We start from the raw sequence: 26,099 nt of genomic DNA, 5'->3' as shown, positions 1-26,099 counted from the left end.
TCCAGGCACCGAAACGTGGATTTGCGGTTCCCATTTTGTATCAGGTAATGTTGGATTTTTGGGTAGCTAACGTTAAACGGTCAAATCATAAAGTTCAGTGTCCTCATCACTTTAATTTCACCAACAAATCCTGCCTTGAAGTCGGACCAAGCGTCAAGACTTTTGTACGCCTTCAAGCTTTGCTTCGTGTATTTCCCCGGTGTAGAAATTAAGTACATATAAATATCCGGGAACTGGATTCGTGGCCAAATATTAATGTCCATGGACCACTGGTTCTTGGTAACTGTACCAAATATTAATGTCCATGGACCACTGGTTCTTGGTAACTGTACCAAATATTAATGTCCATGGACCACTGGTTCTTGGTAACTGTACCAAATATTAATGTCCATGGACCACTGGTTCTTGGGGTAACTGTACCAAATATTAATGTCCATGGACCACTGGTTCTTGGTAACTGTACCAAATATTAATGTCCATGGACCACTGGTTCTTGGTAACTGTACCAAATATTAATGTCCATGGACCACTGGTTCTTGGGGTAACTGTACCAAATATTAATGTCCATGGACCACTGGTTCTTGGTAACTGTACCAAATATTAATGTCCATGGACCACTGGTTCTTGGGGTAACTGTACCAAATATTAATGTCCATGGACCACTGGTTCTTGGTAACTGTACCAAATATTAATGTCCATGGACCACTGGTTCTTGGTAACTGTACGGGTCACTGTCAAGTCCAACTGCCTTTAATTTAAGACGATAATCAGCTGTTATCCCGTCTTCTCCACTAGTTGCAGACATTTTTGCCACTCAGTGTGAGTAAGAGGGCTGGTCCAGGGGGAAGTGACGTCAATGCAGACCCTCTATAGCAAGACTGGCAGACATTTTCAAATAAGAATGAATCTGGATGCAGCAAAGCATCATGGGTCTGAGGAGAAGACAACCTGTCTTTTAGAGATGTGTCCACGGAGGAGTTACCTGGACAAATTCCTATTAGAGAAAATAGCTTGTTGTTGCTTTAACTTTAGCCCCAATGCAAACGCAGCGACATAACTGACGTTTACAGCGACCAAACTGAAGTCTGCAGTGAATTAATGACATGGCTCCCCTTACTACCCGAGTTACGGAAAAACAAACCATTTCTCAGCTGGTTCACAAGTTGAACAAGTTGTGAAACAGACCCAGCCCTGGAACTGGTTTGGTGGAAAAGGGGGTAAGAAAGGAGCATATGTTGGTGTTTTAAGTGGCTACCAGCTCTAACCTTCTCAGATAACACAATCCTGTAACTGTAAACAGTGTATGGTGACATCCCAGTCCCAGATCATGGAGGAATTGTCCTCATTTAATTCAACTTTAACACCAGTTTGAACATAAGCAGTCCCCACAGAGGAAGGGGAGGAGTGAAATGGATGACTCTACCCTCTGAAACCAGCTGTTATGAACAGAGGTGTGAAGACGTGTTTAAATGGGCTTATTGTACAGTATCTTTGTGGTATTTTCAAATAGGAATATTACAAACACTTCTCGGAGAGGTGTTTTCTTTCATGAACATATTCTTTTTCATCAGGTTTTTTGTTTCTTCCTTTATCATTTCCAGTTCGCCATGAAGCCCAATTACCTGCACATCTGGCCACGGAACACATTCATGATGATTGCTCTGCCCAACCTGGTGAGCATAAAGTTGATTTTTCTGTTCTCTTGTCTTTAGTTTGTATCTGTGAAGCTGTTACCTAACTATTAGTTAATGCTGCATGGAAACCGAAGCAATGACGGGCCTTTAGCGCGTCCTCGTAGAGCTGACCGGCTCATTTTCACAGCTCAAGCTGGATCGATACACTGCAAAAACTCAAAATCTTACCAGGAATATTTGTCTTATTTCTAGTTAAAATGTCTCATTTTTAGTCAAAAAATCTCATTACACTTAAAACAAGATTCATTACCAGAAAAATAACTTGTTATTTGACTATTTTCACCTGTTTCAAGTAAATTTTCACTTGAAAATAAGTAGAAAAATCTGCCAGTGGAACAAGATTTATCTTCTTATTACAAGCAAAACAATCTTGTTCCACTGGCAGATTTTTCTACTTATTTTCAAGTGAAAATTTACTTGAAACAGGTGAAAATTGTTGTTTTTTCCAGTGATGAGTCTTGTTTTAAGTGTAATGAGACTAAAATGAGACATTTTAACTAGAAATAAGACAAATATTCTTGTTAAGATTTTGAGTTTTTGCAGTGTAATATCAGATTTTAGAAGTTGTTTTCTTCCATGACCTAATTATATTTTGGATCAAAGTACACTGATAAAATGAAACATGGATTTATAATGCCACAGGATGTATTTACGAACATATGAGGTGTTCTTTCATGAATTCATCATCAATTAAGCAGGTATTATATCCTTTATTTAACCAGGTGTGAATCTCATTGAGATTAAAATCTCTTTTTCAAGACTTTGAATGTGAAGATAATATAAATATTGTCCTTGTTTGGACAGATAAAACCATAAATTCAACCTGGACCTCCTCTGTAAAACATTGTTGTTTAATGACGATGATACACATTACAGAAGAAGCCAGAAGATTCACAAGAGCAGCCAAAATTGAACAAAAATACTCTTGAAACAGGTCGACAGCGGCTCTTCTGAGAAAAAGCAACCGAGGAAGTTTTTTTTAAAGTGTGGATGTAAATTTTACTGCGAGGGTTGAGTTGTTCACCTGATATAACCTGCAAACGGCAGTAAAAGCTGCCAGAGAATTAGATAAAAGCAAATCCATGGTTTGGTGGAGACTTTGGATGGTCATTGTCTGAGCAGCACTTTCAATAAAGTACCCTGTTATTAAATGAGGACGAGTCTGTGAGAACGAAGAGTCCACGCTTGAAACTGAGGCTTTTTAAAATGAATACGTCTTCACTAAAATGACTAAAATGGCCAAAAAAAAGAAATCTCATACCTGCTGGGCCACTTTTATGGTGTTGATCTCTATTCATGATGGAAACTTACCAGGTATAATTAATTCCCTGTCCTTTTAGGCGTCTGAGCTGATTTTTCGTGGTTTTTACACTTTGTCTGCATGTGATTCAGAGCCCGTTTCATTATCTGGGCCCGCCAGAGCTCGCTGGTTCAAACACGGCAAAGGAGGAGAGTTCATTATCCCTGGTTACTTATAACCAGTACTCCAGTTGTAAAAAAAAAAAAATCAGGTGGGGATGGTGGATTTTATCATACGGGGACAGATAATTTGTGCTGATGACGCAGAGGGTGAGGGACCAACTGTGTACCCTTTTATTATTATTAAAGGGATTGTGACATGAAAAACAAATTTTTCTTGATTGTTTGTGTTTTGTTGGGTGTCTTGACATCAATTACACCCAAAAAACAACGAACTTTTAACATTCAGTGTATTGTGTGCTTTCTGGGATTTTCCGCATAACTGTGCAAAAACGGCGCACCTTGGTGGCGGATCGTTACGTAACGATCCGCTAAATCACCGCCCCCTCCACCCAGCTCCCTGCCTCCTCTCCTCTCCAGCGCGCCATAAAGGCTGATTTATGGTTCCGCGTTACACCGACGCAGAGCCTACGGCGTAGGGTTACGTGGCGACGCGCAACGTACGCTGAACCCTACGGCGTAGGCTCTGCGTCGATTTAACGCGGAACCATAAATCAGGCTTAACACGGAGCTGTTTAGAGCCTCTTTTGTTCTAATCACCGGAGGAAAACTGCTAAGAAGACCCGCGGCCACTGACTGGACTTAAGATAAGAGGACACTGCTGCTTGCATGCCTTTATTTTTATGATTGTTTGCGGTGGACTGCTTTTCTGTGCATGCTTCGCCTGTCGCTCCCGGCTTAACTCTCCGACGCCGCTGTTAGAAGTCCGGTTCGGTGTGCGCACGGACTTCATCCCCGGGCTGTAGTCGCCCTGTCTGGGCTGTGTGTGTGGGTGTTTGTGGCATGGATGTATTATAGAACATTATAGATACATTATATGTATTATAGGTTTGTGGTCGGTGTGCGAGCGTGTGTGTGGAGACGCGGGCAGAAGTGTGTAGCGGTTGGTTGGAGGAGGTTTGGAGGAGGAGCGGAGCAATGATTGACAGGAAAGGGGGTAAAGGAAGCGTTTTTCACGGCGCAAAAAAACACTGTCATTAAAAGCCAGGAATGGAGTACTAGAGTGAAGTTTTTCTTGTTACACTCTTTTAGACACATTTGAGGGATGTTGGCCAAGACTTTTAATAGTGTTAAAAGCATTTTAAAAATGATGTCACAATACCTTTAAAGCACAATCAGATGAAGGGGCGGGGCTAATTTGCACCAATTTTGTTCAAGGACTCAAAACCGAGTCCGATGACACCACCCACGAGTCTTTATACCAAACTATTCAAAAGTTATGGTAGAAAATAGGAACTACCAGATATGGACCAATCAGATGAAGGGTGGGCACGCTTTTTGGCGTCTATTGTCGCCACGGTAACGCTTTTGACTGAGAAAAGTAATGCCCATCGTAGCAGGATGGAGACGCACATTTTGATGTATAACACACCCGGGTGCACGTTACGGTTCGGGCGAAGAAACGGCCGAAGAAATGGCATAAATTGCGGCAAAATTACACGATTAGTTGAAAATGGCCGACATCCTGTTGGGTTTGGGCCATGGCGCCAAGAGACTTTTCTTTAAGTTGTGACATGATACAGGTGTGTACCGATTTTCGTGCATGTACGTCAAACCGTATTGTGGGGCTTGAGGTACAAAGTTTTCTAGGGGGCGCTGTTGAGCCGTTAGGCCACGCCCATTAATGCAAACCATTAAATATCACATTTTTCACCAGGCCTGGCTTGGTGTAAAAATTTGGTGACTTTTGGGGCACGTTTAGGGGGAAAAAAGGCCATCATTTGGTCGGAAAAATAAAGAAGAAAGAAAGAATTCCTACAGATACAATAGGGCCATCGCACTGTAAGTGCTCGGGCCCTAATTATTTTACTCCTAAAACAATATACATGTTATGGATGTTAGGTGTCAGATACTTCTGTCATTGCTCTTGAACAAGAGTCGGTCCCCGGGCTGCTAAAGCTCCACTGCTCTTAATAGTTAGGGTGAAATGCAGAGGACGGATTTTCCCACTGGGATCAATCAAGTGTAACTTCATACTCATGGTACTTTTAAATCTATATTGGTGATTAATCTATTACACTGCAAAAACTCAAAATCTTAACAAGAATGTTTGTCTGATTTCTAGTTAAAACTCTCATTACACTTAAAACAAGAGTCATTACCAGAAAAATAACTTGTTATTTGACAATTTTCACCTGTTTCAAGTACATTTTCACTTGAAATAAGTAGAAAAATCTGCCAGTGGAACAAGATTCATCTTCTTATTACAAGCAAAAAAATCTTGTTCCACTGGCAGATTTTTCTACTTATTTTAAGTGAAAATCTACTTGAAACAGGTGAAAATTGTTGTTTTTTTCCAGTGATGACTCTTGTTTTAAGTGTAATGAGATTTTTCTTACTAAAATTAGACATTTTTACTAGAAATAAGACAAATATTCTTGTTAAGATTTTGAGTTTTTGCAGTGCAGAATAGACAGAAATATACAACCAGAAAAATTACTTGTTATTTGACAATTTTCACCTGTTTCAAGTAGATTTTCACTTGAAATAAGTAGAAAAATCTGCCAGTGGAACAAGATTTATCTTCTCATTACAAGCAAATAAATCTTGTTCCATTGGCAGATTTTTCTACTTATTTCAAGTGAAAATCTACTTGAAACAGGTGAAAATTGTTGTTTTTTCCAGTGATGAGTCTTGTTTTAAGTGTAATGAGATTTTTTTTTACTAAAAATGAGACATTTTAACTAGAAATAAGACAAATATTCTTGTTAAGATTGAGTTTTTGCAGTGTGCTGGTCGGTGCTCAGAGCCGGGTTTTTCAAGCCGACATCTCGACGTGATCTGTTTTTTCCAACTTCAGGACAAGACTTTTACCTGCACCCTCTTCATGCCCTTTGAGGAGTTTGAGAAGATCACGACGGGAGAGGAAGTGCTGGAGTTCTTCCAGAAGTGTTTCCCTGACGCCATCCCTCTCATCGGAGCGTGAGTGACCTTTCACCCTTTACCTTTACCTGTACCTTTACCTTTACCTTTACCTTTACCCTTACCTGTACCACACTCTCGCTCTTCATCGGGGTTTCTCTTTCTTCTGTCCCCTGGCCTTCATGTTTCCATCAGACCCGCCCGGGCATCCTCAGAAAACACTTTGAGTTCCCGTCACCTCGCCAGGATCGCTGGAGTGTGAAATTACTGACTTACACCCAGGCCGACTTTAGCCACAAGGTTTTAATTCAAAGTGAATCACATGTCAGTGACAGAGGAAAGGAGGATGAGTGAGGTGTAAGGAAGCTTTAGGCTTTTATTATATAACGTGCTCAAGCATAAACAGTTAATATAAATACTGTATTTCATATGGAAATAATTTCATTTCTTATGGAACAACCTGTCTCAGCAAATCAGACAGTTCTCCTCTCTGTCTGTCTTTAAATCCCTTTAAAACCGACCGTTTCTCCTTGGCTTTTAACACTTAGGGCCCGATTTACTAAGATCCTAAATAAAGAGCACTAAATTGCGTGTGCACTGAAAAAGTTTGCGCGTGCTTTTTGCGTGTGGTTTGCGGGTGATCAACTAAGATTGCGTGCGCAATTGATAACAGGTGCAAACCGCAGTATTTAAATGAGGTGTTGCGTGTCTTAAGGTTTGCGAGCGCAAACTCTGCGCCATGGAGAGTCTGGATGGAAGGCACAGTCACAAGTCACAAGCACAAAATGAAATTTGACGAGTTGGAGTTAGAGATATTAGTGGAAGAGGCAAATAAACACATTCATGAACTACAGCAAATACATTTAAACATGACCAAAAGAAACGCAATATGGGAGAAAACCTGCGATAGAATAAATGCAGTTGGTAACACAAAAAACGGAAAAACGGCTGGTTTTTCATATTTCAATTTTAGGCACAGATCAAAAATACGAAATAGAAAAACGGGCCACAGGACTGAATTTGATTTTAATATTGAATTGGTCGGGTTTACGTGACCCGGCGGTGCTCGGCGTGATCTGAGGAGAAAAAGACATCAGACCCAGAGCTGGAGAGCGCTTTGATTCATCTATTTATGAGTTAAGTTTTTATTCAGATGTCCACAGTATATTGCAAATATTATATATTATATAGCAAACACTGACAGTAAATGTGTGACAGACGACCATCATATGGCCGTCGATTTAACGCGGAACCATAATTCAGGTGAAGCTGCAGTCTCTGCGCTGATCCTGACACAGCGGGTCGGAGCAGATTTGGTCATGATGTTTAACCTGTGTTTTGTGATTAATAAGCACGGGTTTTAATTAAATGTAATTTACGATGGATGATTTCACGTTCAATAAGATAAGTAATCAATAAAATACAAAGGTTTGGCACAAAGGCTTGGCCTGCTTGTGGGCGAGTGGAGGGGGGCACATTAATAAATAATAAAATAAATTTTAATAAAACTTGTGCAACCATCTTTAAAATAGCATGCAGCAGAATAAAGACTCTCTCTCTGCATATTCTTTGATTTTGGATGTCGCCTCCTTGCCACAATAACAGCAGCAGCAGATTAGCACCTTCCTTTCGAACGTATTAAATACAGACACAATCACAATACGCGCAATTACTTTCAGGCTTGGTAAATCTCATTGCGCGTGGTAAATGGACCAATTTGCATCTTCCCCTCCCAGTATTTAGGATTTCTGGCGGTTACGCCCCATATTGATTATTCATCAGGGCAAAAGTACTAAATGAATTGCGTGTGCAATTTAGCGCATTTCAGAGACGCAATCCTCTTTGCACGCTGTTAGTAGATCAGCTGGCACTTTGGTTTGCGGGTGATGTCAAGTTTGCACACGTTTTTACACACGCAAATCTTTAGTAAATCGGGCCCTTAGACAGTTGACTTTATTTTATCCTTTTATTCTTTTTTTAGGGCCCGAGCACCGACAGTGCGAAGGCCCTATTGTATCTGTAGGAATTTTTGTTTTTTTTCTTGTTTTTATTTTATTTTTTCCGACAAAAAGAGGGCCTTTTTTCCCCTAAACGTGCCCCAAAAGTCACCAAATTTTGCACCAAGCCAGGCCTGGTGAAAAATTTGAAACTTTGTGCCTCAAGCCCCACAATACGGTTTGACGTACATGCATGAAAATCGCTACAAACCTGTATCATGTCGCAACTTAAAGAAAAGTCTCTTGGCGCCATGGCCCAAACCCAACCGGAAGTCGGCCATTTTGAATTAATCGTGTCATTTTGGCGCAATTTATACCATTCCTTCGGCAGTTAATACGGCCCGAACCGTAACGTGCACCCAGGTGTGTTATACATTAAAATGTGCGTCTCGATCCTGCGACGATGCGCATTACTTTTCTCTTTCAAAAGCGTCACCGTGGCGACGATAGACGCAAAAAATCACCCCCCCTTCATTTCATTGGTCCATATTTGATAGTTCCTACTTTCTGCCATAACTTTTGAATGGTTTCATAAAGAGAGTTGTGGGTGGTGTCCAGAGGTGTCAAGTAACGAAGTACAAATATTTTGTTACCTTACTTAAGTAGAAATTTTGGTTATCTATATTTCACTGGAGTAATTATTTTTCAGACGACTTTTTACTTTTACTCCTTACATTTTCACGCAATTATCTGTAGTTTTTACTCCTTACATTTTAAAAACAGCCTCGTTACTCTATTTCATTTCGGCCTTTAATAAAAACTATCCAGTTAAATTGCTCCATCCGGATAAAGTGAATTTGGTTGTGGTTGTTTCAGATGTTCTTGTCCAGTTTTGTTCTGACATCCGTTCCCTCAGATTCCTGCAACTAAACTTGGATGTACATTCCAATAAAGGTTAGGATAAATGATAACATGCCTCTGAAGTTTGACTTTTTGCACCATTACAATACTTATAGGCAACTAGTCATCATATCTGCTGCTCTCTGAAACACATGTTAATGTTCAATAGTACACATATATGGTTCTTTAATATATTTGCATTATACTAAGATGCATTCATTTTCAATGGCTTTTGTCCTTAATGGCTTTTTTCTCCCTTACATTACTTTTACTTTTATACTTTAAGTAGTTTTGAAACCAGTACTTTTATACTTTTACTTGAGTAAAAAACTTGAGTTGATACTTCAACTTCTAGAGGAGTATTTTTAAACTCTAGTATCTATACTTCTACCTGAGTAATGAATGTGAATACTGAAGACACCTCTGGTGGTGTCATCGGACTCGGTTTTGAGTCCTTGAACAAAATTGGAAATTGCAAATTAGCCCCGCCCCTTCTTCTGATTGGTCGATATCTGATAGTTCCTACTTTCTGCCATAACTTTTGAATGGTTTGATACAGAGAGTCGTGGGTGGTTTCATCCACTAAATGTCCAGTTCTGAAGAATCTACATCAAGTCATACAAGCTTCCACTGCAGCCTGAACGTTACAAGGATGGAGGACCGTTCATCGCTGCTTGCAGCTTTAATTATTATTATTTTTGACTATATATTTTTCTTTGCCTTAATTGCTGTGCAGCTGTTTCAGCGTGCCCAAATGTGGCAGACGCCTCTGCAGCAACCAAACAACATTTTATGAGTTAAAACAATCCAAACAGTCCGCTTCATTCAGTTATTCCAGATATGTGAGCGGTTGTTTTATTGTTTGTTTGCAGCGAGGCTCTCCGGAGGGATTATTTCCGGCTGCCGGCACAGGCCATGGTGTCTGTTAAATGCTCCCCGTACCACATCGGAGACAAATGCGTCCTCATGGGAGACGCGGCCCACGCCGTGGTGCCGTTCTACGGCCAGGGCATGAACGCCGTGAGTACCGACCGGAGCACTGCAAAAACTCCACATCTTAACAAGAATATTTGTCTTATTTCTAATTAAAATGTCTCATTTTTAGTAAAAAAAAAAAATCTCATTACACTTAAAACAAGACTCATCACTGGAAAAAACAACAATTTCACCTGTTTCAAGTAGATTTTCACTTAAAATAAGTAGAAAAATCTTCCAGTGGAACAAGATTTTTTTGCTTGTAATGAGAAGATAAATCTTGTCCCACTGGCAGATTTTTCTACTTATTTCAAGTGAAAATTTACTTGAAACAGGTGAAAATTGTCAAATAACAAGTTATTTTTCTGGTTATATATTTCTGTCTATTCTGCACTGCAAAAATTCAAAATCTTAACAAGAATATTTGTCTTATTTCTAGTTAAAATGTCTCATTTTTTGGCAAATAAATCTCATTAAACTTAAGACAAGACTCAAAAACTCAAAAAACAACAATTTTCACCTGTTTCAAGTAGATTTTCTTATTCTACTTATTTCAAGTGAAAATTTACTTGAATCAGGTGGAAATTGTCAAATAAGTTATTTTTCTGGTAATGACTCTTGTTTTAAGTGCAATGAGATTTTTTGACTAAAAATGAGACATTTTTATAAAGCTGCATATTCTATTTATTTTCATGTTTTTTAAGCACTCAAGCACTTTTTAAGTTAAGTTAAGTTAAAATTTTGTTTTAGTTAAGTTGAGTTAGGATGTTTTTAAACTGTATCATTTCATTTGCTTTTCTGTGCCAGAGGCAACGAAATTTCGTTTCCCAGGGCAATGTTTGTTACATGTGTCCTGAAAATGACAAATAAAACTTGTATCGTATCGTATTTTAACTAGAAATAAGAGAAAAATATTCCTATTAAGATTTTGAGTTTTCGCAGTGCAGAATAGACAGAAATATATAACCAGAAAAATAACTTATTTGACCATTTTCACCTGTTTCAAGTACATTTTCACTTGAAATAAGTAGAAAAATCTGCCAGTGGAACAAGATGTATCTTCTCATTACAAGCAAAAAAATCTTGGCAGATTTTTCTACTTATTTTAATTTAAAATCTACTTGAAACAGGTGGAAATTGTTGTTTTTTGAGTTTTTGCAGTGAGCATAAGAAAAAGCAGATATGAATCATCAATCATCCACTTGTGCTTGTTTTTCTGTTTTAGGGCTTTGAGGACTGTATTGTGTTTGACGAGATAATGGATCAGTTCAATGAGGATTTCAGTAAGTGCCTTTTTAAAATGAGCAAAGAACTGAGATGAAGCTGCAGTGAATGAATAATTGTTTATCTGTCCAGGCGCGGTTCTGCCCGAGTACACCCGGGTCCGGGTTCCAGACGACCACGCCATCGCAGATCTGGCCATGTACAACTATGTTGAAGTAATTCATGTTTCTTCTACGGGAACTATTCCCTCAACGCTGCCGATGCTCGTCGTCGTGCAGAAACTGTTCAAACCGGCTCACTTAAAGCGCTTTTCCACTAGTACCTACTCGACTCGACTCAACTCGGCCTGGTTTCTTTTCCATAACAATTCAGCACCTGGAGCAGAAGTAGGAGGTTGGAGAAGCTGCTGTGACGTATTTGATGATCTAAACCAGGGGTCGGCAACCCAAAATGTTTTAGAGACATATTGGACCAAAAACACAAAACAAATATGTCTGGAGCCGCAAAAAATGAAAAGTCTTGTATCAGTCATGTTGAGAAAAAAGTCAAAATGTTGAGAAAAAAGTCAAAATTTCGAGAAAAAAGTCAAAATGTCAAGATTAATGTTGAAGTACAATCTTGAGAAACAAATCGAAATGTCGAGAAAAAAGTCAAAATGTTGAGAAAAAAGTTGAAATGTCGAGAAAAAAGTCAAAATGTCGAGAAAAAAGTTGAAATGTCGAGAAAAAAGTCAAAATGTCGAGAAAAAAGTCGAAATGTCGAGAAAAAAGTCAAAATGTCGAGAAAAAAGTCAAAATGTCGAGAAAAAAGTCGAAATGTCGAGAAAAAAGTTGAAATGTCGAGAAAAAAGTCAAAATGTCGAGAAAAAAGTCGAAATGTCGAGAAAAAAGTCAAAATGTCGAGAAAAAAGTCAAAATGTCGAGAAAAAAGTTGAAATGTCGAGAAAAAAGTCAAAATGTCGAGAAAAAAGTCGAAATGTCGAGAAAAAAGTCAAAATGTCGAGAAAAAAGTCGAAATGTCGAGAAAAAAGTCAAAATGTCGAGAAAAAAGTTGAAATGTCGAGAAAAAAGTCAAAATGTCGAGAAAAAAGTCAAAATGTCGAGAAAAAAGTCAAAATGTCGAGAAAAAAGTTGAAATGTCGAGAAAAAAGTTGAAATGTCGAGAAAAAAGTCAAAATGTCGAGAAAAAAGTCGAAATGTCGAGAAAAAAAGTCGAAATGTCGAGAAAAAAGTCGAAATGTCGAGGAAAAAATTAAAATGTCGAGAAAAAAGTCAAAATGTCGAGAAAAAAAGTTGAAATGTTGAGAAAAAAAGTTGAAATGTCGAGAAAAAAAGTCGAAATGTCGAGAAAAAAAGTCGAAATGTCGAGAAAAAAAGTCGAAATGTCGAGAAAAAAGTTGAAATGTCGAGAAAAAAGTCAAAATGTCGAGAAAAAAGTCAAAATGTCGAGAAAAAAGTCGAAATGTCGAGAAAAAAAGTTGAAATGTCGAGAAAAAAAGTTGAAATGTCGAGAAAAAAGTTGAAATGTCGAGAAAAAAGTCAAAATGTCGAGAAAAAAGTCGAAATGTCGAGAAAAAAAGTTGAAATGTCGAGAAAAAAGTCAAAATGTCGAGAAAAAAAGTTGAAATGTTGAGAAAAAAAGTTGAAATGTCGAGAAAAAAAGTCGAAATGTCGAGAAAAAAAGTCGAAATGTCGAGAAAAAAAGTCGAAATGTCGAGAAAAAAGTTGAAATGTCGAGAAAAAAGTTGAAATGTCGAGAAAAAAGTCAAAATGTCGAGAAAAAAGTCGAAATGTCGAGAAAAAAAGTTGAAATGTCGAGAAAAAAAGTTGAAATGTCGAGAAAAAAGTTGAAATGTCGAGAAAAAAGTCGAAATGTCGAGAAAAAAGTCAAAATGTCGAGAAAAAAGTCGAAATGTCGAGAAAAAAGTCAAAATGTCGAGAAAAAAGTCGAAATGTCGAGAAAAAAAGTTGAAATGTCGAGAAAAAAGTCAAAATGTCGAGAAAAAAAGCTGAAATGTCGAGAAAAAAAGTTGAAATGTCGAGAAAAAAGTCAAAATGTTGAGAAAAAAGTTGAAATGTCGAGAAAAAAGTCGAAATGTCGAGAAAAAAGTCAAAATGTCGAGAAAAAAAGCTGAAATGTCGAGAAAAAAAGTTGAAATGTCGAGAAAAAAAGTCGAAATGTCGAGAAAAAAGTCGAAATGTCGAGAAAAAAGTCGAAATGTCGAGAAAAAAGTCAAAATGTCGAGAAAAAAGTCAAAATGTCGAGAAAAAAAGTTGAAATGTTGAGAAAAAAAGTTGAAATGTCGAGAAAAAAAGTTGAAATGTCGAGAGAAAAAGTTGAAATGTCGAGAAAAAAAGTTGATGTCGAGAAAAAAGTTGAAATGTTGAGAAAAAAAGTTGAAATGTCGAGAAAAAAGTTGAAATGTCGAGATTAATGTTGAAGTACAATCTTGAGAAACAAATCGAAATGTCGAGAAAAAAGTCAAAATGTTGAGAAAAAAAGTTGAAATGTCGAGATTAATGTTGAAATACAATCGAGAAAAAAGTCGAAATGTTGAGAAAATAATCAACATTTCGAGAAAGAAAGAAAAGAAAAAAAGAAAAAAAAGGTCAAACATTTTTAAAAAGCTCCAGGAGCCACCAGGGCGGCGCTAAAGAGCCGCGGGTTGCCGACCCCTGATCTAAATGAAGAACACTAAAGATGTAGAACCTGGAGGAGATGATAGATGTGCTGCTGGGTCTGTGACTTGTGTTCGATATCAAGTAAAAAAATGAGAGTGAGAGAGAAGCTTCAAGCGGCGACGCTGTTTTTTTTTTTTATTTGTCTATGCGCTGCTGAAAAGTCAGCTGGAGCCGTGAGCAGCTATGAAGAGACAGAGCTCCTGGTGGATCTGGTCGTTCCTTATCTCCGTCTAGATCTTTTTAATTCTCTCCTCAGCACCAGGTTTATGAACATCTGCACCTCAGAGTTGGATCACCAAACAGACTTCTGCTGCCATTGCTGGTTGAATAAAATGAACAAGAATCCGTCAGTCTCTTTCTCTGATGTCACTTCCTGACTCAGACGTCTGACTCCAACCCCCCGACCAATCGGTGGCCTGGAGTGTGATGACATCACAGCCCGACTCAGCCGCTTAGAACCTCGTCAGAGTAGATACAGAAAAGTATTTACTCGGCGCGTTAGACCCCTGGTGGAGAAGAACCAAATCGAGTTGAGCCGGGCTGAGTAGGTTCTAGTGTAAAAGCGCCATTACGTTACTTCAGAGAAATTGATTTCAGAAGAAAAAAAATATCTGAATAATGTTGCTTTTAATTAAACGTTTGACTAATAAAGAACGTCACAGTGTTAGGGAGTGAGGTTTTGGACCCAAATGCAGCACACGGAGCATACAGTGGTAGTTTGTCTGGTTTGCTTTATTACCCTCAACAGGGATGAAGAGCAGGCAGGAATCGGTGTCAGGTTTGGAAGACAAGGTCAGGCAACGGAGAGCAGGAGACAAGGCAGGGTCCAGGAACAGGCAGGGTCGGCAACGGGAAGTCAAGCCAGGGAGTGCTGGAAGGTCTTGCATCTACAAACGTAGAGTGACGATCTGGCAGTGAGTGTGCAGGAGAGAGGAGCTTTCATGCTGTCCTGATTGTTGAGGAGCTGCAGCTGGGAAAGCAGGTGAAAGGAGGGAGTGACGAGGTGGGCGTGGCTGGCAGATGGAGTGAGCAGGAGAGAGTGGAGTGGAAAACCACTGAAGGCTGGAGGACCAACCATGACACACAAACTGAAAACACACTCGATGTTGGACGATGTTGGGATCAAGGCTGCGTCTGGACCAGTCAAGTTCTTCTACACCAGGGGTCGGCAACCCAAAATGTTGAAAGAGCCATGTTGGACCAAAAACACAAAAAACAAATATGTCTGGAGCCGCAAAAAAGGAAAAGTCTTGTATAAGCGTTAGAATGAAGGCAAATGGCGAGAAAAAAGTCGAAATGGCGAGAAAGAAGTCAAAATTTCGATAAAAAAGTGGAAATGTCGAGAAAAAGTGGAAATGTCGAGATTAAAAAGGAAAGGAAAAAGGAAGAAAAAAAGAGGAAAAAAAGGAAAAAAGAAGAAAAAAAAAGAAAAAAAAAGGTCCAACATTTTTGAAAAAGCTCCAGGAGCCACTAGGGCGGCGCTCAAGAGCTGCATGCGGCTCTGGAGCCGCGGGTTGCCGACCCCTGTTCTACACCCACCAAGTCACATCAAAGTCTTTTGCTTTGGACGGTTATGCTGGAATAGAAAAAGGCATTTCCCTAAACTATTGCCATAAAGTTAGAAACAGATCCTCGTCCTAAACGCCTGTGTGTCCTGAAGCTTTGAGATTCCAGACTCTTTGCCCAGACTGTCGTCCGACTGCCAAACAGAGAAGCTGATTCATCCCAGAATACGTTGCAACTGCTGCTCAGTCCAGTGGCGTTGGAAACTATTGCTAGTGGAGATTAGCTTCAGCAGTGGAATCAGCAGAGCGTTGCTCACTTTTACGCACCGTGAGCCTCGGCAGTCGTTGACCCCGAGTGATTTTATCTTCTGCTTCGTGGCCCGAGTTGCTGTTGTTCCTCGAAGCCGTGATGACACTTCACATTCCCCCTCTTAGATCCTATAAAACCAGTCCACATGACCTTTTGGCTTCATTTTTGTTACTATATATAATATACTATATCATATAATAATAGCAGTGTCAAGTTTATATATAAAGTTATATGTTGTAGTTAATCTGAGGGTGTATTTGCCTAATATTAAGATCCTTATTACAACGGCAAATGATTAAAAGAGGAATTTTAACATTTAATTTAGATTTTTTTAATAATTTTATAATATTATTATACATTATAATTTTCTTTCTAATCTTTTATACATTATAATTTTCTTTCTAATCTTTTATAATTGATAGTTCAGACAAACTTTATTGTGCATACTTTGGTGTAGCATCTTTAAAGTAGTTTTACACAGTTCAGCTGAAACCCACAATGATGAAATATAAACCAAATAAAAAAATATGTAAAATAGGTTGAAATCCCATTAAAAAAATACAAATTTGAACATATTAGAAACTGGTTTTACAATGTAATGACAGTAATTGTGTATTTATATACTTATACTACTTATACTGTATAAGCTTGTATAGGTACATTTATTTGTATCACACCATAATAAATGTTTGCAAAGTGCTTAGCAGTCATAAAAACTTCAAATAAACACCATAAAAATAAAACAGAGGTCGGCAACCCACGGCTCTTTAGCGCAGCCCTAGTGGCTCCTGGAGCTTTTTCAAAAATGTTTGACCTTTTTTTTCATTTTTTTTTCTTCTTTTTTTTCTTTTTTTCTTTTTTTCCTTTTTTTCTATTTTTTTCTTTTTTTCCTTTTTTTTCTATTTTTTTTCTTCCTTTTTCCTTTCCTTTTTAATCTCGACATTTCGATTTTTTTCACGAAATTTCAAATTTTTTCTCGAAATTTCGACATTTTGACTTTTTTCTTGATATTTCGACATTTTTCTCGACTCCTGGAGCTTTTTCAAAAATGTTTGACCTTTTTTTTCCTCTTTTTCTTCTTTTTTTTCTTTTTTCCTTTTTTCTTTTTTTTCTTCTTTTCTTTCTTCCTCGAAATTTTGACTTTTTTCTCGACATTTCGAATTTTTTCTCCAAGTGCATAATGAAAAAAAAGAAATCTCCCCCCAGTTCTAACTAATATAGAAACATGCAGCATGTGTTGTCTTCATTTTAAGTCTGATACAAGACTTTAAATTTTTTGCGGCTCCAGACATATTTGTTTTTTGTGTTTTTGGTCCAATATGGCTATAAAACATTTTGGGTTGCCGACCCCTGGTCTAAAACAAATCACCTCATTAAAGGAGTGTTAAAGATGCCGGAGCTCGTCCCAGATGTGTAAGTCTCTCTCCAGATGTTGAGCCAGCGGCGATAGCAGCTCTGCAGATGTGAGAGCACGAGCACGGCTGGGGGGTAAAAAGGTAAAACGTGGAGGATAATTCGTGCAGGGTCAGTGGTTTAAAAACACGCAGTCAGACTTTAAAAATCAACTCTCACTGTCGCTGGTAACCGGCGGTAACCAGTGACAGTAGTTACACTGCAAAAACTCAAAATCTTACCAGGAATATTTGTCTTATTTCTAGTTAAAATGTCTCATTTTTAGAAAAAAAAAATCTCATTACACTTAAAACAAGACTCATCAGTGGAAAAAACAACAATTTTCACCTGTTTCAAGTAGATTTTACCTTAAAATAAGTAGAAAAATCTGCCAGTGGAACAAGATTTTTTTGCTTGTAATGAGAAGATAAATCTTGTCCCACTGGCAGATTTTTCTACTTATTTCAAGTGAAAATTTACTTGAAACAGGTGAAAATTGTCAAAAAACTTATTTTTCTGGTAATGACTCTTGTTTTAATTGTAATGAGATTTTTTGACTAAAAATGAGACATTTTAACTAGAAATAAGACAAATATTCCTGGTAAGATTTTGAGTTTTTGCAGTGTCGTGACAAGTATCTGGGAGCTGCGTTCACATTTTACACAGTTTGTGACATTCTTCTTGTACAAGCTGGAGGGAGTTTAATAATTGCATTGTTGAAAGAGAGAAAGGACCTTAGTATTATTATAGTCTTTATGATGAGTGCTCTCTATAAACCGTTCAGACTAAAGAGGTTTACTGCTGAACTCAGCTCCAGTGCCAGGGACCATAAAAGCTGAACGCTGCCTCATTAAAAATGCATTTTTTTTTTGGACCACTCAGACAGAAACACAGTCGTGGTTTGGTGAAGAAAACACAGATATCGTAAAAAAAACCCCAAAAAAACCCTCTCCATTCACCTTAAAGTTCAGATCTGAGTCTAACATGGTTTGTTCTTCTGTGTTTGCTTGAATTAAGTCCAAGAGATCTCAGTTTCTCTCTCAGCCTACGACTGGTGATATTTTGCCTACGTCCAATTTGTGCATCAATCAAGACATCCAGAAGTTGTTTCAAATAAAAGAAAATAAACACAATCTCAGGGGAATATGTAGTTTCAAAAAACAGCCAAACCCATTGTGTATCAGTGATGGGAATTCATCTGTGGAACAACTGTAAAGATGAAATGAAATCATGCAAATCACCATCAAGTTTAAACAAATCTTTAAAGTCCATACTCTTAATAATGACGGAGTATTAGGGCCAAACTAAGAAAAAAAAATGGAAATTACGAAAATAAAGTCATAATATGAGAATAAAGTCGTAATATTATATTATAAATATATAAATATAACTTCACAAGATGCTCAATATTCAACATTTTAGCACAGGGAGAAGATGCTCTTCCTGTTAGAGTTCTCATAAATTACCACTTTATTCTTGTAATATTACGACTTTATTCTCATAAATGACCACTTTATTCTCGTAATGTTACGACTTTATTCTCGTAATATTACGACTTTATTCTCGTAATGTTACGACTTTATTCTCATAAATGACCACTTTATTCTCGTAATTTTACGACTTTATTCTCGTAATATTATGACTTTATTCTCGTAATGTTACGACTTTATTCTCGTAATGTTACGACTTTATTCTCATAAATGACCACTTTATTCTCGTAATTTTACGACTTTATTCTCGTAATATTATGACTTTATTCTCGTAATGTTACGACTTTATTCTCGTAATGTTACGACTTTATTCTCGTAATGTTACGACTTTATTCTCGTAATGTTACGACTTTATTCTCGTAATATTACGACTTTATTCTCGTAATATTACAACTTTATTCTCGTAATGTTACGACTTTATTCTCGTAATATTACAACTTTATTCTCATAAATTACGACTTTATTCTCAAAATATTACGACTTTATTCACGTAATATTACAACTTTATTCTCATAAATTACGACTTTATTCTTGTGATATTACGACTTTATTCTCATAAATTACGACTTTATTCTCATAATTTTACGACTTTATTCTCATAATATTACGACTTTATTCTATTAGGACTTTATTCTCGCAACATTATGACTTCATTCTGGTAATTTTACGACTTTATTCTCGTAATTTCCTATTTCTTTTTGTCTTAGTTTGGCCCTAACACTCTGTCGTACTTAATGGATACAAAATGGAAATGGACACATAAACTGACAGCCAACGACCAAAGTGCCTTGCTCAGCTGAACCACCTTTTCTTTCTCTTTTATGCTTTTCTTTTGGAGTTCTTTGAAAGAAGAAATTGTAAAAAACAGAACATTAGAAGGGGTAGGACTTGAAAAGTTTTTTGAAACTTCATCCTACACCCTTATATATTAATAAAAATATTTATCTACATATAGATTTGACTCTTTAATTTGCTTTGTTTTGCTTAGTTTTTTTTTTTGTATATACATTTTTTGTATTCTGATTATTTTTAGAGTTTTTTATTATGACTGAAAGCTTTATTTGCTGATGTTTCCCCTCAATAACACTAAAATGTGTTTCTCTACCTCCACAGATGCGAGCACATGTCAACTCTAGATGGTTCCTTTTCAGAAAGTACGTGGATAACCTCCTCCACGTCCTCATGCCCAAGACAATCGTTCCGCTCTACACAATGGTACGTATCATGTCAACGAACAAAACGACCCCCGGCCGATCAAATCCCCTCCAGCCAATCAGGGTAATGGTTTTGTTGCTCTCTGTTTCAAGGTCACTTTCACCAGGACCAGATACCATGAAACGGTGGAACGCTGGCAATGGCAAAACAAGGTGAAGCTCTAAACCTCCATGTGTTCTTTTCTACCTCTAACCCAAGTTCATCTGACCATTGTAATGCAGGGCTGTTTAGGAATCAGGTTATCATTTATAGCACCAAGCATGCTTGGGTAAATACTTTCCCTCTTAAAGTGTTTGAGTTACTGCTGCGAGGAGAAATGACTCTGATCTTTCAGGCGAGGCTTTAGATAAGCCAGTTAGTCCTTGGCCTAGCTGGTGACTTCTGCACTAACCATCTGAGAGACTGCAGGGATTTTCAGAGCTTTTCAACTTTTCAAACTTTATGGGGAAGAAAAATGCCTCCGTGGAAGTCCGTGTGCATGAGGTCGTCATCACTTTGACTAAAACACTGATAGAGTGGAGCGTAACTAGTCCCGCAGCTTTGAGAGAACGTGAAAAGTAAAAACGTAGAAACGTGCGCCCTAATCGGGATCGAGTGGTATGACTTTTATTAGCGATTCGTGCGCACGTTTTCGCACATTGTGCGAAAATGTGTGCTTTTTGGGCCATCCGGAACACATTGGGAGAACTTTGGGGCCTCACCACTCGCACACCGTTACTCGAAAAATTCTGAACCGATTTAGAAAGTTGTAGGCCCTGAATTTACCTACAGTCCTGTGAATTTTCAGAGCGATCGCACAAATAGTTTTCGCACGAAGTGCAAAAACATTTCCAGATTTCCAAACTAATGGGGAGATTTTCCCATGTATGTGTGTGGCGCGGAATGTCACAAAAGCCTACTGTGGATGGGAGGAGGTAAAAAAAAAGCCAAATCCCCCTTTTTTCTGAGTCACCTAGCTTTCTCATACCTGCACGTAGAGGGGTGATTCAAACTTCAAAACGGAGGAAAACTTCTCTTCTCTCTCCAAACCCCAAACAGTTTTTTCCTAAGATGTACACTTTTCAAAATATGAGCACACAAGCGAGAACTGGAAATCACTTTTTCGTCAAATCTAGAGTGCGCAATGTCGGTTGGTAGAGTGTGAAAAGCCGTTAAAAATTACCTGAATTTTTATTTGTAACTCGAGCTCACGGCCAAACCGTAAAAAGGAGACAAATAATTTTTGGTCAGAATGTAAACATAGGTGTTGGGATTCATAAAATGTGACTTTGACAGGCGGGGTATGCACAAAATTTAAACAGGAGGGGCTAGAGCGGCGCCAATACCTGTCTCAGTCCCCATTGACTGTAATGTAATCAAACGTTTTCTTCAAAAGAATCTCACTCTGTCTTCGCACTGAGCTTACTCAGTCATTTTAAGGAATATATGGATAAAATTAAGATTGTCAGAATCTGCCGGCTTCTGTGTCTCTCACGATGTTTTCGTTTTTTGGGTACGAGCTACGGTTTGATCACGAATCGGAGTGATTTGAGACCTTGTCAGAAGCCAAAATCTGGGTTTTTCTCACAGCCAAACCGGAAGGTTCTGAAGAGAGGTTCTTGTTTCTTGTTTCCATGGGAAAGGGAAGATACCTGAAAGCAGAGATGTATTTACAATATCTAGAAGCTCTGACTCCATACAATGCACAACACTTTTTAAACAAAACAACCCTGATGGCAGATTACACTGCAAAAACTCAAAATCTTACCAGGAATATTTGTCTTATTTCTAGTTAAAATGTCTCATTTTTAGTCAAACAATCTCATTACACTTAAAACAAGAGTCATCACCAGAAAAATAACTTATTTGACAATTTTCACCTGTTTCAAGTAAATTTTCACTTGAAATAAATAGGAAAATCTGCCAGTGGAACAAGATTTATCTTCTCATTACAAGCAAAGAAATCTTGTTCCACTGGCAGATTTTTCTACTTATTTTAAGTGAAAATCTACTTGAAACAGGTGAAAATTTAAGTGTAATGATTTTTTTTCTTTAATAAAAATGAGACATTTTAACTAGAAATAAGACAAATATTCTTGTTAAGATTTTGAGCTTTTGCAGTGTATGAAGGCAGAAAGTGGTGGAATTCAGGTGATGTATGATTTCATCCAGGTTTTTTTTGGACAAAATTGTGCCATAGTTTCTCTCAGTGGACACGTATCCTGCATCCTGCACCGTCTGTCTGATATTCTGAATTTTGTCAAACTCATTGCAGTCACGGTTGGAAGGTTTGAGTTGCTATGGTAACGGTGCTCCCGTGAGCTCTGTTGTCTCCCCTTTTGCATATGAAACAGTCTTTGGATTTAGATACTAGAACAAAATCTATAAAAGGTATATACAGTAGAATTATTCAGGCTAAACCAGGGGTCGGCAACCCGCGGCTCTTTAGCGCCGCCCTAGTAGCTCCTGGAGCTTTTTCAAAAATGTTTGACCTTTTTTTCCTCGACATTTCGACTTTTTTCTCGACATTTCGACTTTTTTCTCAAAATTGTATTTCGACATTAATCTCGACATTTCAACTTTTTTCTTGACATTTCGACTTTTTCCTCGACATTTCAACTTTTTTCTCTTCTTTCTACTTAGCCCTATTGTATCTGTAGGAATTCTTTATTCTTTCTTTTCCTTTTGACGAAATGAGGGCCTTTTTTCCCCCTAAACGTGCCCCAAAAGTCACCAAATTTTGCACCAAGCCAGGCCTGGTGAAAAATGTGATATTTAAAGGAGCTTGAGGCTCCTTTTAAAAAAATGAGACTCTCTAGCGCCACCCTTCACCACGACGGCCGTTGGGGGTACTGCAGCCAACAGCGAAGCCGGCACGGGAGAACGGGGAGAACGTGCATGCAGCGTCATGTGACGTCACATCCACAGGACAGCGCGGGAAACTCGGCCCCAGAATTGCAGCACATTTTTCAGCACACAGCCTGTTCAAGGCAAAGGAGAGAGAGGGCTCATTTTTTTGGGTTTGGAATGCTTCATCTGACATTATTACTAGAAAACTTAAAACGTATACGAATTCTTTTCATAAATTCTGCCTCAATCCTGCCTCAAGCTCCTTTAATGGTTTGTATTAATGGGCGTGGCCTAACGGCTCAACAGCGCCCCCTAGAAAACTTTGTGCCTCAAGCCCCACAATACGGTTTGACGTACATGCCCGAAAATCAGTACACACCTGTATCATGTCGCAACTTAAAGAAAAGTCTCTTGGTGCCATGGCCAAAACCGAACAGGAAGTCGGCCATTTTGAATTAATCGTGTAATTTTGCCGCAATTTATGCCATTTCTTCAGTCGCTTCTTCGCCCGAACCGTAACGTGCACCCAGGTGTGTTATACATCAAAATGTGCGTCTCCATCCTGCGACGATGCGCATTACTTTTCTCAGTCAAAAGCGTTACCGTGGCGACGATAGATGCCAAAAAGCGCGCCCACCCTTCATCTGATTGGTCCATATTTGATAGTTCCTACTTTCTGCTATAACTTTTGAATGGTTTGACATAAAGACTCGTGGGTGGTTTTCTTAGGACTCGGTTTTGAGTACTTGACCTTCATTGGCATTAATTAGCCCCACCCCTTCATCTGATTGGTCGATATTTGATAGATCCTATTGAATGGTTTGACATAAAGAGTTTTGAGTCCTTGACTTTTATTGGTGAAAATTGCACGTGTGATGGCCCGTTCATCGCTGCTTGCAGCTTTAATTGTTGTTTAATTCTCGAAAAATCGAGAAATCGGAAGATCTTGCAAGATACACGTCACTTTTTCAGTTTTTATTTTTTTTTGCTTGATTCTTCGGCTCGCTGCTCTGTTTGGTTTAGCACACTTGATTCTAATTAATGATCATCAGCTTGTCACCAGGTGATTTTACCTGCAAGAGAGCTTAAAAACGAGGTCGCAGTATCTGCTGATCTCATGAAAGATCACATATTAATGCACACAAACACTGTATGTTTTGTATTTTAAGGCTTTCTGTGTATGTAAATGTATGATTTATACACAAAATGGGAATTTTCTATCGTTATCACTTACTGTCACCATTAAAATGGATTGAACTAGTTTACAGCGATATGCACTTCACTTTAATTTATTGGCAGTCCCTAAAAGAAACATCCTCTTTAATTGATAAAAATGATCCATTTAAGGAGCTAAAACCACACATGTTCAGTGAACAATGAGGTTTTGGTTTCCTCGCAGTTAACTGCTGTTGAGATTAATGTACCTGAAAATGCTATTTATTTACAGACTCTTGTGGACTGTGGGGAACAAGAGAGCACGCGTGCATGAAGCAGATAAAACCAAATCCAAGCCAATTAAGTTTTTCATTTATTTTCCCTCTGCAGGTGATCAACCGCGGCCTGCTGTTTGGAGCTGCAGGGGCCGTGGCGGGAGGATCCTACCTGCTCATCAAGAATCCTCCAGATATCAACCAGCTCGTCCTCCGGGGCGAGCAGATCTGGAGCAGGATCGTAGCTCTGAAGAAATCCTGAACTCTGGCGGCGACTGTGGCATCAAAACATGTCAACGGACTGAGCGCGGTCCAGAATTATCTCGGATTTTGATTCAATCAGTCTACCATACTATGAGGACAGTGAAATGCAAATGTATTATCGCCAATACTGACCTGAAAATGATTGCAAGAAGAAGTGACTCATGATTTTTCAAACATTTCATCAGTAATGAAACACTAATGGAAAGACCGCAGGACCCCAGCGGGGGGAAGTTTCAGCCTTTTGATGTAATTTCTGTGTGAAAGTGTGAAAACCAAGCTCAGTATTAAGTTGTCTTTAATATAAATGTGTGTTTACAAAGCTGCTCTTAAACATGCAAATAAATACTATGGTTACTGTGATTATCTTTATTTTTTAAATGTAGCCCCCTATATATATATATATATATATATATATATATATGTATATATATATATATATATGTATATATATATATGTGTGTGTATGTGTGTGTGTATAACACACAACACATCACAGAGGACATCCTCCCGGAGACCCAGTGTGGCTTCCAAAAGAACCGAAGCACACTGGATATGATTTTCACTGCACATCAAGTCCAGGAGAAATGTAGGGAGCAGACCAAGGACCTCTACATCACCTTCATAGACCTCACTAAGGCCTTTGATACAGTTGACCGGGAGATCCTCTGGACTATACTGCAGAAGTTTGGCGTTCCTCCCAAATTCCTCAGCATCCTAAAGCAGTTCCACAGTGGCATGCAGGCATCTGTGCTTGTTGGCGGCCAGCAATCTCTCTCCTTCTTTTCTGCTTTTCTGCTCTCTCCCTTATCTGCCTGCCCTGCTACTGCTTTGTTTTGTCTCTTCTTCAGAGTGTCTTCTTTTGCACTCCTCCGAAAACTCTACAACTCTACAATCATGGAATTGATTAACTGGTCTCTCAGCACAATTGACCAAATTTTTGCGACCAGAAGACAGGGGGTAAGGGAGCCCTCTTGCCCTGACGGGACATTTTTTTCTAGGTACACAATGGATTCCTACAAATACTGGAAGCCTTTGTGTCTCAAAATTCTGTCTGTCGAGGACGTTGAAGATGCCTTCATAATTGGAATTATGATAGCAGGATTTCTCCTGATCATCCTCCTGATCGGAGGAGGGGGATTCCTGGTGTATCGACAAACGCGTAAGACGTCGACAGCTGTTTTGGCTCTTTCCGAGCTGCCGGACGTGGCTGAAGGATCAAGCAAGGCGACCAATGCTCAGACTCTAACATTGGGGGAGCAAGGCCGTAAGCTGGATGTGATTCTCAAACAGAATCGCAGGCTAGCGGCGGTCTTTGAGCTCATTGGCAAGATTGATAACACCCTGGAGAAGTTGGAAGCTCGGCTTGGCGGGAAGTGATCACAAATTCGTCTGATTGAAGTTGCCACTGATGAACCAGAGACTTGAAGGCAGACGGGAAATTACTGGGCTGTCTGTTTTCAATATAATTATTGATTCTATAATCTGGCCTTGACAGAGCGGTCTTAGGCCGATCGCTCCTGGTCACAATCTTGCTGGTGGAATGTAAACAAGGTGACTCTGCCCCCACTAGCCCTCCCCTCTCCCACGAACACCTGCGAACCCTGTTTTCAGAACTGTACCGAGCCGCCTGATAACACCAAGGACATTGGCTGAGAGCAGCTCTGGGCGAAGGTTCATGGACTTATCGCGTCACAGACACTTACTGACAAACACACACACTTCCCTCAACTTCAACGCCTTCCTCGGCTCCTCCCTCTTATCAGCTCCCCCCCCAACAGTCTCCGGGTTTCGAGCGCCACAACGGCGATCACTTGGATGTACTGTGCAGACAATACGGTTTGAGGTACATTCACGAAAATCGGTACACACCTGTATCATGTCGCAACTTAAAGAAAAGTCTCTTGGCGCCATG

The 26,099-nt window shown here is 38.8% G+C and overlaps 1 protein-coding gene across 2 annotated transcripts in view; it reads left to right on the top strand.

Annotated features, from left to right (window-relative positions):
- LOC133464036 (kynurenine 3-monooxygenase-like) overlaps positions 1-24,547 on the top strand; it is a 58,438-nt gene extending 33,891 nt beyond the window's left edge. For both annotated transcript variants that reach the window (XM_061745974.1, XM_061745973.1), the window contains 8 exons: positions 1,602-1,673; positions 5,974-6,095; positions 9,745-9,892; positions 11,073-11,130; positions 11,204-11,286; positions 19,563-19,664; positions 19,757-19,816; positions 24,039-24,547. In XM_061745974.1, coding sequence (XP_061601958.1) covers positions 1,602-1,673; positions 5,974-6,095; positions 9,745-9,892; positions 11,073-11,130; positions 11,204-11,286; positions 19,563-19,664; positions 19,757-19,816; positions 24,039-24,185 — 792 coding nt within the window. In that variant the 3' untranslated portion in view covers positions 24,186-24,547. The remainder of the gene's footprint in view (positions 1-1,601; positions 1,674-5,973; positions 6,096-9,744; positions 9,893-11,072; positions 11,131-11,203; positions 11,287-19,562; positions 19,665-19,756; positions 19,817-24,038) is intronic.
- Positions 24,548-26,099: the final 1,552 nt, after the last annotated feature.

Source organism: Cololabis saira, chromosome 17 (assembly GCF_033807715.1).
Source record: "Cololabis saira isolate AMF1-May2022 chromosome 17, fColSai1.1, whole genome shotgun sequence".
Taxonomy (NCBI): Eukaryota; Metazoa; Chordata; class Actinopteri; order Beloniformes; family Belonidae; genus Cololabis; species Cololabis saira.
The sequence above is the reverse complement of the archived record's forward strand: the minus strand, read 5'-3'. Positions and strand labels throughout refer to the sequence as shown.